The sequence below is a fragment of the Canis lupus genome, chromosome 16 (assembly GCF_048164855.1).
Source record: "Canis lupus baileyi chromosome 16, mCanLup2.hap1, whole genome shotgun sequence".
Classification (NCBI taxonomy): Eukaryota; Metazoa; Chordata; class Mammalia; order Carnivora; family Canidae; genus Canis; species Canis lupus.
Genome location: NC_132853.1, coordinates 43022956 through 43040082, shown reverse-complemented (window position 1 = coordinate 43040082; position 17127 = coordinate 43022956). Strand labels below are relative to the sequence as shown.

Genomic DNA, 17127 nt, shown 5'->3' with positions numbered 1-17127 from the left:
ACAGCAGGCAGCCTCTGTCTCAGGCAGCACTTCCGCAGCCCTGACAGGAAATGGGCTGGAGGCTCAGCCTCCCGCCATCTCAAAGCCACTTCTTGTTTCCTTGTTGCCTTGTGCCAGCCCTGGGGTTGTGCCCCTTGGCTCCACCCCTAAAGCCTGCCCAGGGCTTCGTCCCAGCAGCTCTGAGGGGACAGGATGGTGGACATGATTGCCAGGCTGACCAGGAGGCGGAGTCAGGCCCTGCGGGGACAGGTAGGGGGCCGTGGCATTTGGGGGCAAGCTCAGCCTCTGGTGGGGACGGCCGAGGGCTCTGGATCAAGGTGCCACTAGTGGGCCTCTGTTCTCTGGCCCTCTCAGGGGCTGGCTGAGCGGAGCTTCGGAGCAGGACATCTCTCAGACTTCGGGGACTCCTCCCTGCTTTCCTCTTCCCTTTGCCAAGGCCTTCGCCTGCCTGGGAGGGGCTGCAGGGGCACCCTGAGAGATGGTGATCAGCGCAGGGGCAGAGGCAGGCCTGCCACCTGCTTGTGGGCAAGGGGAGGGCTGCGGGGCTGGGCAGCTGGGCGTGGTGAGAGCCAGAGCCCCTCTTGCCGCTGAGGTAGGAGACCACTTCCCCTTTCCTACTGTTGTCCCCCGTGTCTCTGTTGTGATTGGGATCTGGGCCCCGAGAGCTGTTGGTGCCTAGTCAGGGCCCCACTGATGGGCTGTCACTGGGTGTTGCCTGGACCTCCAGGAGTCGTGGGCAGGGTGGCAGACCCTGCTCTAACCTGCACGAGCTTCCCCTTGAAGGCCAGAGGGCACAGGGGGACTGGCCCTGCCTGGCTTCCAGTCTGATCCTGGCTTTATCCTAGCACTGGAGGGGCTCTACAGGGAGAAAGTTCTAGAGTTTGAAGGGGCCTCAGGGCCGCTGCGTGTGGTCCAGCTCCCACCACAGGGCTGTAGCATCACTGACAGGGGGTTGGACTTTGCCTGCTCACGTCCAGTGAAAGCCCCTTCCTACCTCCTGAAGCAGCCTGTGTCTCTGGGGCAGCCCCTCCCAGGGGCCCTGCCCTGCCCCCATTTGGCCTCTGGTCTGCAGCCTGGAGCCCCACAGTGCGATTCTGCATCTTCTCTTCCTCTGACAGCCCCCTCATGCTGAGAGCCTAAACATCCAGCTCCTAGGTCTCACCTCTGTACCCACTAGGGCACTTCGTGTGAGATCCCCATCACCCTGGCCAGCCTGGGACTCCCCATGGACTCACAGCCAAGACTAGCAGCCTGCAGGTGGAAATCCCCGCTCCATAGAGCCTGGCTCCTTCCTCAGCTCATCTATGCCCCACATGACCTCCCAGCCCCTGTCCCAAGGAGGGGAAGGTGCCTGCCTCAGCAGGTCCAGCTGGGGCAGGTGGGAGATGTGTCTGGTCACCCACCTTCCTCTGTCCACTGCCTCCATCCTGGTCTCCCAAAGAGACTCCTGTGCTGAACCCCCACTCCCAGGAAGTCCTTGTCCAAAGCTAACTTGAGTCTCCTGTGGTGTCAGGTGTGTTTGTTTGTTGTTTGCTGCTGAAATGTGGCTTGGAATTGGCTTTTGTACTCAAGCAATAAGTACTTTTGGTGGATTGGATGTGTGCTTCAGGGCATTGGGCCAGCAGCTAGAGGGCAACTGGGGTCAAGTACATCATCCTGGGTCCCCTGCTCAAAAACAAAACCCCGCCTTTGGGGTCAGAGGAGGTAGGCAGATGAGTGGACAACCCAAGGCGGAATGCTGCCGGGCCCGAACAGAGGGATGAACAGCATGTCCGTGCGCCAGACGTCTCTCCTGAGGGAGAAGGCCTCTCCCGGAGGCTTGGAGCAGAGCACCAGCAGAGGAGCAGGATCTGGGTAGGCAGGTATGAGAGCAGAGAGTTCCAGGCTGAAGGACCCACTGGAGCAAAGGTGCAGAGATAGGAGGTGGCTTTGTGTTTGCGGGAGGGTCCATGGGCCAGTGTGGGTGGAATATGGGATGGCTGCGGTGGACAGAGAGAAAGGAGAAGTGGGGTGGGGGGTTCTGTCTCAGCCACACAAGCGCTTGCAGGGTGAGGGAGAGGAGTGAGGATCTGGTGTATCCAGCTCCTCCTGTTCCCTCCATGCCTGGGACCTGCCCCTGATGATCTAAAACTGTACCACTGCTTTTCTGACACTTTGTCTCCTGCTAGCAGTAACTACCACGGACAACGTGCTGTGCTGTGCATTTCACTTCTCACCCTGCTCATCTCCCTCCCTGCTCCCTGACCATTTACACAGGCTGCCCAGTAGGGATGTGGGTCCCTTTGTTCACTGCTGCGTTCCCCAGTGCCTAGAACAGTGCGTGCACCGGACAGGTGAATCTTTGTGGGACAAACGAGTGTGTTTTTAGGCGCCTTCCTAAGGCCCAGGGAGATGCCACCTTGACATGACCGGCTTCCCCTCTTGGGAAGTTTACAGCTTAGTGAAGGCATCACAGGCAGTTCTGTGATTAAAAAAGGCGGGGCGGGGGGGAGGGTGATTGTACAAAATTTTGAGAAAAGTTTAAAGAATAAATAAATAAATAAATACCCCATCCCCATAACTATACTGCCCAGAGGAGATAACTATCTCTGTTAGCATTTTGGAGGGTTTCTAAAAACACAGATTTGAAACTATATACTTGCTCCCCATGTCGAAGTCTGCATTTCCCCCGTAGCATTAGATCATCCTAGAAACAGTCTTAATCTTCTGGTGCTCTTCTGCTGCCTGGGGTTTAAGAGTGTCCTTATCTATCCCTCTGGCCAGCTGAGGGTGCTAGGCGATGGTGGGCACGCCAGAGGAATCTCAGGAAAGGTCTTGAACCTGACACCTGAGCTGAGTCCTGAAGAAGGAATTGGAGTGGGCCAGGTGAAAAAAGGGGTGGGGATGGGCCTAGGCACTCTGAAGGATCCAGGCCCATAAAAGATATACAGCAGGGAGGGTGGAGCCTCCAGCAGCCCCAGGCTACTAGAGCATAAAGTTCAAGGCAGGGGGCCAGGAATGGCAGGAAATAAAGTAGACAGAGAGGCGACAGGCCCCTCCGGTGCCCTGTTAAAGGCGTAGACTTTGCCCCGCAGGCCGCAAGGAGCAGTGGGGTGTTGAGCATGACCAGAGGTATGTTGTGTGTGGCCGGACCCTCCAGCCCACCTCGCTTTCCTTTGGAGGGCACGAGGGGCTCATCTTTCCTAGCTCCTCCTTTCTTCCTCCCATCTGGCTTGCCTCTCTCCCTTCTCTGCAGTTGATCCTGAGGTCTGCAAAAACCACATTCAGGAAGTTTCAGTCCCAGATCAGAGGTGGTACGGATTCCAGTCCCAGAGATTTCAGGGACAGGAAGGAAGGAGGGGTGGGGGCTGTAGAGTGCAGCAGGGCCCTGCCCCTCTGTGACCTGAATGGGGAGGAAAAGGAATGGGGCCCAGGCCATTTCTCTATTCCTGCCCAACCTCTGATTGGCCCCCTGGAGTGCACAGTGAGTGCGCAGCTGGGAGAACTCAAGATATCGATATTTTATTATTGCTAATAAATAATGTAAGTGCCCTACGCATCTGGGACATTTCATATTTGACAATGCCCCTTCACGAATATTTCCTCATTCTCTCTTCACTACAATTTCCGGAGCGGGCAGGGCAGACATTGTGCAGCGGCGGGACTGAAGGAGGGGGTACTCCAACTTGCCCAAGGTCGCCCAGGTGGGAAGTGGCTGGGTCGGGACTGGGTGACCCCGGAGCTGCCCTGACGGTCACGCCTCCTTCCTGCTCCCACAGGTGGACGACCCCCCGGAGCCCGTGTACGAGAACGTCGAGAGGCAGCCCCTGCCCACGTCACCCGGCACCGCCTCGGTCCCCCGCCCCCCCGCATGGGAGACGCACAGGGACGCGGGCAGCGGGCGCCCCTACTACTACAACCCAGACACGGGCGTGACCACCTGGGAGTCGCCCTTCGAGGCCTCTGAGGGCGCCGCCAGCCCAGCCACCTCTCCGGCCTCGGTGGGCAGCCGCGAGAGCCTCGAGACAGACTGGGGCCAGTATTGGGATGAGGAGAGCCGCAGGGTGTTCTTCTACAACCCGCTGACGGGCGAGGCCGTCTGGGAGGACGAGCCGGAGGACGAGCTGGAGGACGAGCCCGAGGACGAGCCCGAGGACGAGCCCGAGGACGCGCTGGAGGACATGCAGCCAGGCCTGAGCCCACTGGACCCCGGGGACCGCAGGGTGAGGGGGCGGGGCCTGGCCCGGGTGGGCGGAGTGACTGAGGCTTCAGGCCCCGCCTCCTGCCCCGCCCCGGGAATGAGGGTGAGGGGCGGGGCCTGGCCGGGGGGGGGCGGGGTGACTGAGGCCTCGGACCCCGCCTCCTGCCCCCGCCCCCCGGGAATGAGGGAGAGGGGCGGGGCCGGGGAAGGGTTGGAGGGGGGGCGGGGTGACTGAGGCCTCGGACCCCGCCTCCTGCCCCTCCCCGGGAATGAGGGTGAGGGGCGGGGCCTGGCCGGGGGGGCGGGGTGACTGAGGCCTCGGACCCCGCCTCCTGCCCCCGCCCCCCGGGAATGAGGGAGAGGGGCGGGGCCGGGCCGGGGTGGGGGGGGGTTGGAGGGGGGGCGGGGTGACTGAGGCCTCAGACCCCGCCTCCTGCCCCCGCCCCCCGGGAATGAGGGTGAGGCGCGGGGCGGGGGGGGGGAGGGGTGCGGGGGGTGCGGGGTGACTCAGGCCTCAGGCCCCCCCTCCTGCACCCCGCAGTCCCCTGGACTGCTATAGAGGGGCGTGGCCTGCTATGAAAGGGCAGGGCCCAGGGTCCCTACTGGCTCGGAGAGCGTCTGACTCTGTCTCCTGCTCCTTGCAGCCCCCTACCCCTGAAACGGACTACCCCGAGTCGCTGACCAGTTACCCCGAGGAGGACTACTCCCCCGTGGGCTCTTTGAGTGAGCCTCGGCCCACCTCTCCGTTGGCCGCGCCCCCGGGCTGGTCTTGCCATGTGAGCCCCGAGGGCCAGACACTCTACACCAACCACTACACCCAAGAGCAGGTATGGGCAGCGGGCAGATGTGCCCGGACAGCCCCCCGGTCACTCCTCCACCTCGTCCTCACTAGTAGTTCCAGTAGTTCCCCTTAACACCATAAACCGCAGCTCCTGGGCCGGTAGCCTGCACCTGACCCTCCAAACTCCTTGGGGCTGAATTGGGCTCTGGTACAGGGGGAAACTTTGCCTGCCTCCCATGAGGTGGGCTGAGAGCCCTGACCATCCTTCTTCCCACAGTGGGTGCGGTTGGAGGACCAACATGGGAAGCCCTACTTCTACAACCCAGAAGACACCTCAGTTCAGTGGGAGCTGCCCCAGGTAACCAGCTGGGATAGGGAGAGCCTTGGGGAGAGAGGAGGGGATTATAGATGACGTCTCTCTCTCCTCAGGTTCCTGTCCCTGCCCCTCGAAGCATCTGCAGATCCAACCAGGACAGTGAGACCCCAGCCCAGGCCAGCCCCCCTGAGGAGAAGGTAAGGGAAGGAGCTCGTAGGCCTTGGCAGGACCCCCACAGAAGACACAGGGGCTTCCTGAAGGCTGTGGGGGCCGGGACAGACTTGGGCATGTCTCCCCCACAGGCCCCAGCGACTAGCCTGGGCCTGGGTCTGGGTCATCCCCCACCCCCCAGGGATGCGTGAGGTTGGGAACTGGGAGAAAATCTCTCCTCCTGGGCTGAGAACTGGCACCCCACCTGCACCAGCGGCAAGGAGGGTTCAGTGGTGACTCAGGCCCAGCCTGTAAGGAGTTGCTGGCTGTGGAGGAGACTAGCCTCTGCCCCCTTGTGGCCCAGCCCCTTAACTGCCTCCTCTTTCCCCTTGGCTTTCTAAGATCAAGACTCTGGACAAGGCCGGTGTGCTTCATCGCACCAAGACGGTGGACAAGGGGAAGCGGCTCCGGTAAGAGGCGGCTGCACCCAGACCACGGCAGAGTGGGCCTTAACGATGACATTTACCGAGCCCCTCCCGGCTCTTGTTAATCCTTATAGCAGCTTGCTAAGAAGTCGCATGAGGACACTGAGGCACCTAGAGATAGTAACTTGCCCAGGGTCCCTTGGCTACCAAGTGTTAGAATTGGGAGTCCAGCCCTCACCGTTGGATGGCCCAAGTTGAGCTGTGTTCTTAAGCTCTGTGCCCTGCTCCTGGGGGTGGAAGGGGGCCTCAGCTCAGGGCCAAATGCAAGCCCAGCCCCCCACCCCCCCACTTCCCTACCTCCACCTAGGAAGAAGCACTGGAGTGCCTCCTGGACGGTGCTGGAGGGTGGCGTCCTGACATTCTTCAAGGACTCGAAGGCCTCAGCTGCAGGCGGCCTGGTAAGGCCCAGGCTCCCAGGGTAGGGACACTGCCTGCCCCCCACCTCCAGCCCCATCTGCTCCTGACTCGTGCAGCTCTTTACTTGATCTGGCTTGTCAGAGGCTAGGTCTGCAATAGTGGATCATGAGTGACAAGGGAGCCGGGCCTTGGCAGGGGGTGATGACAGTGGATTCAGCCCATGACAAGCGCTTCCAGCCACCCTGGGCATGGGGAGCGGTCCTTGAGGGTGGCCGCTCCAGCCTGGGAGGCAGGCGGACTGGGGACTGGGGCCCCTGCTCCCCGGGACAAGGGCTGTGCCTTTCCCTTTTCCTCTCCTGGGTGGGCAGGCAGCAAAGGACCTGCGAGCCCAGGACCGCTGGGTTCCAGGAACCCTTGGGTGCCCCTTCCCCATTCTGGCCCTTGAGCCAAGGGAGCCTGGTGGATTGGAGGCAGGGGCTGTGGCAGGCCTGTCTGAACTGCGGGCTCCCTGTAACTCTGCTTCCCCCAATGCTTCTCCCACAGAGGCAGCCTCCCAAGCTCTCTACCCCTGAGTACACAGTGGAGTTGAGGGGGGCCTCTCTCTCCTGGGCCCCCAAAGAGAAATCTAGCAGGAAGAATGTGCTGGAGGTGAGTGGTATGGGTTGGGAGGAGAGGGGGCTTACTGGTAGCTTGAGGTCCTCACTAGGTGAGCCCCAAGAAGGGGAACCTGGGGAAAGTGGGACTGGAATTCTCAGGACTGAAAGCCAAAGTTGTGCCCACCTTGGGGATCTGTCCACAGTGTTTCTGGCATCATGGATCTGCAGTTCCCTCTCCAGGAACCCAGTTTACTAGTTCTTGGCCTTGGAGGGTAGTGAGGAGTAGTGTCTGGCAGGGCAGCCCTCATCCTAGACAGGAGACCCCCTGTCCCCCTGCTACTCACTTTGACAGGTTGGATACCTGCTCTGGCCGGTCAGAACCCAGCTTCCAACTGGACTGGGTTCTCAGTGAAGAAGCTAGGTCCCTAGTTTCCCAGGCTCCCTTAGCAGGAATACAGGGGCCAGGTGGAATCCCAACCAGGACCCTCCTGGTGCCACCACCCTCCACTCTCCACGTGTTGTCTTGTTTTAAATTACCATCACCTCAGTCCCCAGAAGTTCGGGGGAAGCTCACAACAACAACAACAACAAAAACATAAGGTAAGCTGTTTAAGAATGAGAAGCCAGGACGAGGCACAAGTTCCAGCAAGCAGCGTGGACAGGGATTGGGGGCAGATGATGTACAGATGCTGGGCTGTTGCTGAAAAAAAATTGTTCAGCTTTCCTGGTACCCAAAGTGAAAAGAGAAGGGGGATCAGTTACATGGCTCTTATTATGGGGCTGGAGGAGGGACTTTGCCAAATTCTGAGCAAAACCAAAGCTTTTCCTAACCCTTAGCTCTTGAAGCAATTTTTATGTACAGCTCCAGTCTAGTTTAGTAAGGGACCCTCGGAGCTGCTTCAACGGCATAACCAGTCAATTCGTCTCAGAAAAAGCAATTCCACAATGCGCTTGAAAGGGTAGTTTTGTGAAGATTCACCAAGCTTCCTTCAGTTCTAGAACCAGCTTATCCACAGAGCAGGGCTGGAAAACCAGTTTGGTCTCATGAGCTGCTCTGATCAGTAAGTCTGGAGCCTTATCCAGGCCCAGCAGGGTCAAGTGCTGTGATCCATTAGCAATGGTTGTCACAGGTGTCAGATTGAAGATGGACATCACTTTTGCTAGGCGTGTCCCTTCCCTGACCTAGAGGGACATCCTTCGGCCACTGCTCTATAAATGTCATCTCTTTGTCTTGCCTTTGGAGAACGATTCTGAGTAAATGCTTATACGTTGTGTTTTCTGGCAAGAACCAGAAGGCAGATGGTACTCTTGGAAGCTACTCAAGATGTTGGAAAGGCTGAAAGTCTTGAATGGAAATGGAGGAGCCCCCTGCTTCCTGGCTGGCAGGTGGCCATCCTCCCTTCACTCAGGCAGTGGCCTGCAGGCACCTCTAGGATTTTTCTTAGGAGCCTCACAGGGGCATCTGGGTGGCTCAGTCAGTTACACATCTGACTTTGGCTCAGGTCATGGTCCCAGGGCCCTGGGATCAAGTTCCAAGTCGGGCTCCATGCTCAGTGGAGTGCTTGCTCCTCCCTCTCCCTCTGCTCCTCCTCCTCTCCCTACCCCCTCTCATGCTATCTATCTTCCTCCATCCCTATCTCAAATAAATAAATAAAATCTTAAAAAAAAAAAAAAAAAGAGTCCCACATTGTCTATCATGGCCAGGTTAGTTGGGCCTTGCAGATTTTCCCAGCGAGTCTTCCTAGTCACTTCAGAGCCACAGAAAACTTCAGTTTGAGTCCTCCCAAAGCTATAACTATAGGTGGCTATATAGCTTTTCCTTCTGTACAAAACTTTCAGATATGAACTGATTATGTTTTAAGAGGTCCTCAATTTGCAATCTGTAACAGATATGCTGTCACTTATTGCTTTTAATGATGCAGAATGCCTTGACCTGGGGTGAAGCCCTTGCTCTATTATGCTCTCCATTCCTGAGGGACAAGGACAGATCATCTCCACCATTTCTGTAGCTCCCCCCACGCCCACCGCCCACCACTGAGGCCTGGCCCCAGGGCAGACCCAGGGAATCAAAGATTACTGAGTGACTTGTGTCTCTCCAGCTGCAGAGCCGAGATGGCTCAGAGTACTTGATCCAGCACGACTCCGAGGCCATCATCAGCACCTGGCACAAGGCCATTAGTGAGGGCATCCAGGAGGTGGTAAGCAGAGCCTGGGGCCTCCAGGGCTGGTGGGGGGATGGGCTGGTCAGCCATTATGCAGAGCAGCTGTGCCCACTGTGGATGGGACATCAGAGTGTAAGTGGCCCTCCTTGCAGATGAGGCTCCACTTACTGGCGTATACTTACGGCTTATGGCAGATGGGCTGCTGAAGAAATAGTCTTAAGTATGCAAATCCAGCCTGTGGGGTTGGCCCTGCAGAAGGACTCTCCAGGTCCGGCTGGGGGGCACATCCTAGAGGTATGTCCCATTTCAAGGGAGGCAGGAAGAAAAGGAAATACCTGAGCAGGAGTTTCAGGCTAGAATGACAGGCTAAAACCAGAAGGTAAAAATCAAAGAGTCTACCATTTTTTAGGTTCAAAATATCCACAATAGAGATGGGACAGGCTCCCTCTGACAGCTGTTCACCTGGAAACAGCCTGGGGCTTCTTGACCCTCAATTCCCTAGGAGCCAACACTGAGTACAGAATTTGGCTGTATTACTAGAGGTAGGAATCCAGATCTCCGGTGGTGATGCTGATGCTGTTGTTGGCAGTGCTGAGGCCTCAGGTGGAACTGTAAGTTCAGAGCTAGGAGCCACATATTGAGGAATGCTGACCTAGGGAGTGTGTACAGAGGAGCTAGGAATACATGGGCCAGGAGGACCGGGATAACAAAGAGTGGGAGAGAACAGGGTGACGGTGTTCACCTGAAGGGCTCCGTGCCGCTGGGGGCGGTGAATATCCTGAGGTCCGTTGGTGGAGGTCAGGGGAGTTAACTGGAGGAGGGAATCGTGAACTCTGCCTGGGATTCGCCAGGCCGGCCGGGAGGACACGTGGGGCCCCTCGCCCCATCCTAGAAGGACCCTGGCAGGCCAGGGGCCCTGCCTCTCTGAGTCCGTGTGATTCCAGTCCGCAGACCTGCCCCCGGAGGAGGAGAGCCAGAGCAGCGGCGCGGACTTCGGGTCCAGCGAGCGCCTGGGAAGCTGGCGGGAGGACGAGGCGCGGCTGGGTGCAGGTGTGCACGGGGTGGGGGGGGGGGGGCGGGGGTCATCTCCTGGGGGCAATGGGGGCGGGGGCGGGGTGGAGGGCATCTCTTGGGGGCGACGGGGCGGGGCACCCGGGGGTTGACCCGGCGCGGGCGAGTGACTCAGTCCCGCATTGCCCTGGCCCAGGCGCAGCCGCCGCGGAGGGCGACCTGAGCAAGGTCCGGCACAGGCTCCGCAAGTTCCTGCTGAAGCGGCCCACGCTGCAGTCGCTGCGGGAGAAGGGCTACATCAAAGGTATCGGAGGGAGCCGGAGCGCGGCGCCGGGGGCCCGGGGCGGGGCGGCGCTGACCAGCCTCTCCCCCAGACCAGGTGTTCGGCTGCCCGCTGGCCGCGCTGTGTGAGCGCGAGAGGAGCTCCGTGCCGCGCTTCGTGCAGCAGTGCATCCGCACGGTGGAGGCTCGGGGTACGCGCGGCGCCTGGACACCTCCCCGGGTGGGCGCGGGGGCGGCGGTGGGGGTGCGGGAGAACGGGAGCCCCTGAGTGGGAATCTCCGCGGGAGCTTTGGACCCACCCCCACCGAGCCCGAGGTCAGCGCCTCCCTCTGCCCCAGGGCTGGACATCGACGGCCTGTACCGCATCAGTGGAAACCTGGCCACGATCCAGAAGCTGCGCTATAAGGTGGACCACGGTGAGGCCCGGCTCCCGCCGCTAAGCCCAGGGCCTGAAGGCACCAAGGGGGCGCTGACCACCTCTTCCCACCCCCTTTCCCCCCTTTGCCGCAGATGAGCGCCTGGACCTGGACGACGGGCGCTGGGAGGACGTGCACGTGATCACCGGAGCCCTGAAGCTCTTCTTTCGAGAGCTGCCGGAGCCCCTCTTCCCCTTCTCGCACTTCCGCCAGTTCATCGCTGCCATCAGTGAGCGCCTGGGGGGGAGGGGGAGGGGGTTGGGACAGGGCCGGCCAGCCGCGGCCACCCCCTGGGCGGACCCCTCTCCCCCCACCGGGTTGCAGCCTCTCAGTTCCCCTCGCCGAGCCGACCCTCCCTTCCCCAGAGCTGCAGGACCAGGCCCAGCGCTGCCGGTGTGTGCGGGACCTGGTGCGCTCGCTGCCCGCCCCCAACCACGACACGCTGCGGCTGCTCTTCCAGCACCTGTGCAGGTGAGCCTGAGAGCCAGCCGCGGGAATGGGGAGGCGGGTACTGGCGGCGCCCCACACACACACCCGCCAAAGCCCCCTCCAGCTCTGGGCCCTGACCCCCACCCTCTCTCGTCTCCCCTCTGCAGGGTGATCGACCACGGCAATCAGAACCGCATGTCCGTGCAGAGCGTGGCCATAGTGTTCGGGCCCACGCTGCTGCGGCCCGAGACCGAGGAGACCAGCATGCCCATGACCATGGTGTTCCAGAACCAGGTGGTGGAACTCATCCTGCAGCGGTGCTCAGACATTTTCCCGCCGCACTGACCGCGGGCCCCTATCCCCACCCTCGGGGCTGGCGCTGCAGACCTGGGACTGAGGGCAGCGACAGTGGTCCTGCCTTAGAAGCTGGATGGTTGGAGGCCGCTTGGCCAGATTCACCGGTGAGGCCCTCGGCCTCCCACAGGTCCGCAGGCGGAAGTGTAATCTGCGCCCCTTGGTGCAGTATGGAGACCCCTGGTGGGCGTTTGCAAAATGTGATTTCCCCGCCCCCACCCCCACCCCCACTCCCACCCCCACCCTCGGCCTGTCCTATTTCGGAGCTTACTTGGGTTCTGTTCTTTATTACAGCGACACCTGCTGTGTGCGTGTGAGAATGTGTTGGGGTGAGAGTTTGTTTTTCGGGATCGTTCTATTGGAGGAGGAGGCCTTGGGTGAGGGGCTTCTTGGCTTTTTCAGGCCTGCCTCCCCTCCTCCGCCCCTCCCCAGTCCCCGGTGTCAGCCCTGGGACAGCGGCCTACAGCTCCCCTGCTGCCCTGCCTTGTCTCGGGGCCAGACTCCTGCTTGACACCCTCAGTGGCTGATGGTGGACGGTTTTCACCTGCTTTCCTGTTCTGGGCAGGCCTCTGCCCTCCCTGACCCACTTGTGTTCTGTGCACCGGCTGTTCATATTAACTGTGTCCCTCACACTGGCTACGAGACATGCACCATTTCCACACGCAGTCACATTTGACAAGTGAAGAGGGTGTGGCAGCGGCAAAGTGACTTGTTCGGGGTCCTGTGGGCCACCTGACTGCCTCACAGGCTCCTCTCACAGCACAGCACAGCCTCGGGAAGGCCACCTCAGCTCTTTCAGCTACCTCCCCCCCCCCCCCGCACCCCTCCACACCCCATCATGTGCTCACAGGCAGAGCAAAAGAAACTAAGGCAAATGGGTTCTGTCGGGGCCTGGGGAGATGCTGGAGGCAGACAGGAAACCTGCCCAGCTCTTCTGCTCTGCCGGGTGGGCAAGTAGCAGGAGCCCCCAGCTCTCAGCATCTCTGCTGTCAGGCTACCTGCCCGGTGCCCACCTTACCCTCAGGAGCTGGGAGAGGCCTACAGGGCTGGAAGAAGGAAGGAGCAGCTATGCCCTTTCTCTCCTCAGGCACAAACCCCTTCAGTTTCTGGGTTTTGGCCCACCTGCCCCACAAACTGTTGGTCTGTTCAACAAACAATAATAGCTAATATTTATTGACATTTGCACCCTGCCAAGCATTTCACTTGGATCATCTCATTTGTTTCTCACAGCCAATATTTATTATCTGCTCTTCTGTGCCAGGCTCAGTGCTCTGGGGTAGGGGTACTGCGAGTGCAGCCTCACTGGTAGAGCCTGCGGTTGGTGGTAGGCCCAAGCCCACCGCAAATGCCAGCAGGGCCGGGACAAGAGTACAAATGGAAGCCTCACACCATACATTGCAATACTGTAAAGTTACAAATCAAGTTATAACTGTTAAATAAAATATGTTCTATTCTCCTACTCTGACAAATATACTTTCATAATGACCTAGAAGACTAAACTTCTTTGATTCTTCTGAATCCTATATGTGGGTAGGTTGGCATAAGATCTGGCTCTGCTGTCAGCCTGCCCCCTGTGGCTGGCCACCCTCAGAGCTATCCTGGCCCAAGGGAGGTCCACATGCACATATGTGGACAGTCCCGTCCACTAGCACAAACTGCCACACCCCCTGCCACTTGCTGCCCCGTGGCCACCCCACATGATCCATCCTTAAGGGAAGGGGCCTGGGGCCATTGGAGCAGGGAATTCTGGGGTCTTGCATGTTAGGGGTATGGTCCAAAGGGAAGGGCCCAGGCTCCAAGGAGCCTGTGGGGAGAGGCAGACAGAGAAGGTCAAGAGTAGAGCCTTCTAAAGCGGGGACTCACAGCAGGGCAAGGAGCCCTCACACCCTCCAAAAGCTACGAAAAAGCACAGGGTGCTCTGAAGGTATGCCACTCGGAGGTCACTGTTCCTCAGGAACCTGAGATGCTTCTGCGGAAGCCCCATTTGAGCCCAGCACTAAAGAATGAAGAGGAGTCGGGATCCCTGGGTGGCGCAGCGGTTTGGCGCCTGCCTTTGGCCCAGGGCCCGATCCTGGAGACCCGGGATCGAATCCCACGTCGGGCTCCCGGTGCATGGAGCCTGCTTCTCCCTCTGCCTATGTCTCTGCCTCTCTCTCTCTCTCTCTCCCTGTGTGACTATCATAAATAAATAAAGAAAAAATATTAAAAAAAAAAAAAAAAAAAAAAAAAAAAAAAAAGAATGAAGAGGAGTCCTCAAGGTGAGGAACTAAGAGAAAGGTATCTAGTCAGAGGGAACAGCATGTTCAAAGGCTCTGCGGCAGGAAGGCTCGAGGAGAGAACAAAATCTGAAAAGAACCCACACAAGCAGTGAGCGTGGGTGTGAGGTGAGGCCAGAGAGGCTGGCAGGGGACAGGGTGTGCGGGGCCTTGTGGGCCACGGTGAATGGGGACCTGTGGCAGGACAGCTGGCAGGAGGACCCTTGGGAAGGGAGGTCTTGGGAAGTGTCAGCTCCCCCGTCTGATCCTCACCCCACCCCAGGCTTCTGACCCTGCCAACGCCTTGGTCAGCAAACAATGCAGCAGCAGCCAAAGAAGTCCCAGAATCATCATGATTTGTCACCAGTTTCAGAAATCAGCCACTGCCAATGAGGAAACACTGCAAGAGATGATGTCATAACTCACCGGAAGTCACAGGGCAGATGGGTGGCAGAGCGTGCCCAGAGCTTCATTTGCAGTCAGGGCCACCGGAAGTGTGGGCTCAGCCATAGATCAAGACCGAGCGCAGTGCTCAAGGAGCACCGTTGGTGCTCACTGACTATGTTCGGAACAAATTGGCTTTTGTGTGGAAACACAAAGATGTAAAAATAGCATCTGCCCTCGTGAAGCACCAGCTGGTTGGGGAATAGACCTAAAAATAAATGCCGCAGCTGATAAGGGCTGTCGCAGAGGGCCCTGTCCCCAAGCCTGCCCCCTCTCAGCAGATGCTCCAGACCCTCCTGCAGCCTGGCATCTGCCCCTAAAGCCACCGTAGCAAAGGTCACCAGTGCCCGCCTGGTCGTGAAGTCTGGCGGACATTCCCAAACCTCACGCAAGTGGACACGTGACTCTTGTCCTGCCGTGACACGCTCTTCCTTTGCCTGTAGCATCATGGGTCTTCGCCCACCCTGTAAATGGTGATGCCCTCTGGGTGGCGGCCTCAGCCTGTTGCCCTTTCCCCTCCACCCTCCCTAAGGGCCCTCACCCATTCCATCCTGGGGACCCAGGCAGCAGGACTACGCATGGGTCACCTAAATCTCTTACCAGCCAGGACCACTCTCCTGAGTTCCAGGTGCAAGTGGCCTCCAGCTTACAGGACATCTCTGCCTGGATGGCTGCCAGACACCCTGAGTGCAACCTGCCCACAATACCCTGAAACCAGCCTATCTCCCTGTTCCCAGGCACAGAGGTTTACCAGAGTCTCCTTCCCCCTCCCCCATAGCCAGGCAGCCACCATCCTTTCCTAACTATTCCCTGATCTGCCTCCCATCCCCCTCAGTCTCTCACCTGGGTGACACGGTGGCCTCTGAATGGGCTCCTCTCTTTCCCTTTTCATCCTCCACCCAGCAGCCATCTGACTGTAGCTTCCAAGGCCATTCCAGCCCGTCTCCCACCTCTTTGCACACCAGCTGTGCCCCTGCCTATAGCTCCCAGCCACGCTGTCCCCGCCTCAATGCCCAGGGCTGCCACTCACCCTGCCTTCCTCCCTTTCACCTGCTGACTTCTCCTCCCCCTCTTCCCCCACCCTCCTGCTCCCCCTCTTCCTCCTCCTCCCCCCACTCCTCCTCCTCCTCCTCCTCCTCCTCCTCCTCCTCCTCCTCCTCGCTGCTCTCAGCTCACCACCACCCCCCCAGCTCTCAGCACACTGGCCTCCCCGCACTATAAGTGTGCTTCTACCTCCAGCTCTTCCTCACAAGGCTGTAGGCCAGCACATCTTCACCGTTCTCTTTACAGCCAAGTAAACCCCATCGTATGGAGACACACATTTCTCTCTTCATTCATTCATTGATGAACATTTGGCTTATTCCTATTTTTTTACTATTATGCATAATGTTGCTGTGACTATTTATGTACGAGGTTTTATGTGGACACACTGTCCCAGCTTCCAACACAAAATGCCATAGACTGGGCACCCTAAACAACAGAAATCATTTCTCACAGTCCTGGGGCTGGAAGTCCCAGATCAGGCCACCAGCGTGGTGGGGCTCTGGTGCAGGCTGTCTTCCTGGCCTGCAGACAGGCTGCCTTCTGGCTGAAAGAGAGAGCTCATTTCTTCCTCTTCTTTTTTTTTTTTTTTTTTTTTAGACTTATTTATTTTAGAAAGAGCGTGCATTGAGCGAGGGGGGAGGAGCAGAGGGAGACTCTCCAGCAGACTCCCCGCTGAGCAGGGAGCCCATCTCAGACCACCATCCCAGGACCCTGAGCCGAAACCAAGACTCTGACGCCTGACTGTCTCTTCTATAAGGACAGGAATCCCATCCTTGTGGGCCCTACCTCCCAGGGTCACCACATTGGAGTTAGGGCTTCAACATATGAATCTGGGAGACCACAAACATTCAGCCCATCCACATATGTTTTAATCCCCTGGGGTACATTCCTGCTAGTGGAATTGCTGGGTCAGATGGTCACTCTGTGCTTAAATTCGTGATGAACTGCCGAACTAGAGTCTTCTATGGTGGCCACACCATTTTACATTCTCATCAGCCACGCGTGTTTCTGTTCTCTCCCGTTTTCCGCAACCACTGTTTCAGGGATTCATTCTCCTCAAACCTCCGGCCCTGCCTGCCTCTCCCTCTCCCTCTCCCACTCCCTCTTATCCTCCTGATGACCTCACCTCTACCTCACAGAAATAATGGAAACCCTCAGCATCCCACCAGCCAAGATCGCAGCTCCCCCACCACATCCTCCCTTGCTTCCCTGCCCCTGGTACCTCAGAGCAGACATCTCTGCTAATCTTTTCCCATTTCTGGAAAGTATCTGCCACCATGGCCACCTTTCTCTCCTCCTCACTGAACTGCTGTCTCAGGCAGAACTCCCCAGGAAGTAGAGAGAAGCATGTGGGAAGTTCATGGAGGGAGTGCTCTCAGGACCACACCTGGTGTGGCGGGGGGGGGGGGGGGGGGGGGGGGGGGGGGGGGGGGGGGGGGGGGGGGTGCGCAGGATCCAGCTGAGGGAACTGACCCAAATGCAGGCCCATCTCAGGCCTCCACTGAGCCCACGGGTAGCTCTAGAGCTGGGCTAGCCTCAGCGTTGTCCCACACTGTGGCTAGGGGGGCAGACCTTTAAACTGCCTTTATCATCCAGAGACCTCCTTGGAGGGCTAGGGGGAGAGCCCTTGAATTTGGGCAAAAAGACTCTCTTCAGCCCAAGGCATGTCCTAGAGAGCCCCTCAGGTGGGACCTGTTAGGGAAAATAAGTGCCCAGGGCACCCACTACAGCATCCAGCGAGCTCTGTCCTCTCCTTATTCCTTGACCCACACACACCATCAGACTCCTGAATTTCCCTCAAAACTCACCCATGACCCCACATCGATAACTGCTGGACATATTAGTTGTCCCCTCAGGAACACCCC

General features: G+C 58.6%; 1 protein-coding gene and 2 long non-coding RNA genes across 8 annotated transcripts in view; 1 reads left to right on the top strand and 2 right to left on the bottom strand.

The window, feature by feature from the left end:
- ARHGAP27 (Rho GTPase activating protein 27) overlaps positions 1-12978 on the top strand; it is an 82424-nt gene extending 69446 nt beyond the window's left edge. For 5 of the 6 annotated variants that reach the window (XM_072780963.1, XM_072780962.1, XM_072780964.1 and 2 more), the window contains 15 exons: positions 3759-4202; positions 4825-5007; positions 5239-5319; positions 5391-5474; positions 5830-5897; positions 6220-6310; positions 6813-6917; positions 8965-9063; positions 9972-10077; positions 10235-10342; positions 10413-10511; positions 10659-10736; positions 10831-10965; positions 11102-11207; positions 11333-12978. In XM_072780963.1, the coding sequence (XP_072637064.1) occupies positions 3759-4202; positions 4825-5007; positions 5239-5319; positions 5391-5474; positions 5830-5897; positions 6220-6310; positions 6813-6917; positions 8965-9063; positions 9972-10077; positions 10235-10342; positions 10413-10511; positions 10659-10736; positions 10831-10965; positions 11102-11207; positions 11333-11510 (1965 nt within the window). In that variant the 3' untranslated portion in view covers positions 11511-12978. Of the gene's footprint in view, positions 1-80; positions 250-3758; positions 4203-4824; positions 5008-5238; positions 5320-5390; positions 5475-5829; positions 5898-6219; positions 6311-6812; positions 6918-8964; positions 9064-9971; positions 10078-10234; positions 10343-10412; positions 10512-10658; positions 10737-10830; positions 10966-11101; positions 11208-11332 lie in introns of those variants that run through there. The other variant, XM_072780967.1, reaches the window with a different exon arrangement.
- On the bottom strand, positions 7462-10093 carry LOC140606899 (uncharacterized). Its single transcript, XR_012009106.1, has 2 exons — positions 9770-10093; positions 7462-9679 (listed from the first exon to the last, which is right to left on the bottom strand). It is a non-coding gene; the product is annotated as an uncharacterized lncRNA (long non-coding RNA).
- LOC140606900 (uncharacterized) lies at positions 10155-15196 on the bottom strand. Its single transcript, XR_012009107.1, has 3 exons — positions 15062-15196; positions 14201-14426; positions 10155-10973 (listed from the first exon to the last, which is right to left on the bottom strand). It is a non-coding gene; the product is annotated as an uncharacterized lncRNA (long non-coding RNA).
- Between the last annotated feature and the right edge of the window lie 1931 nt (positions 15197-17127).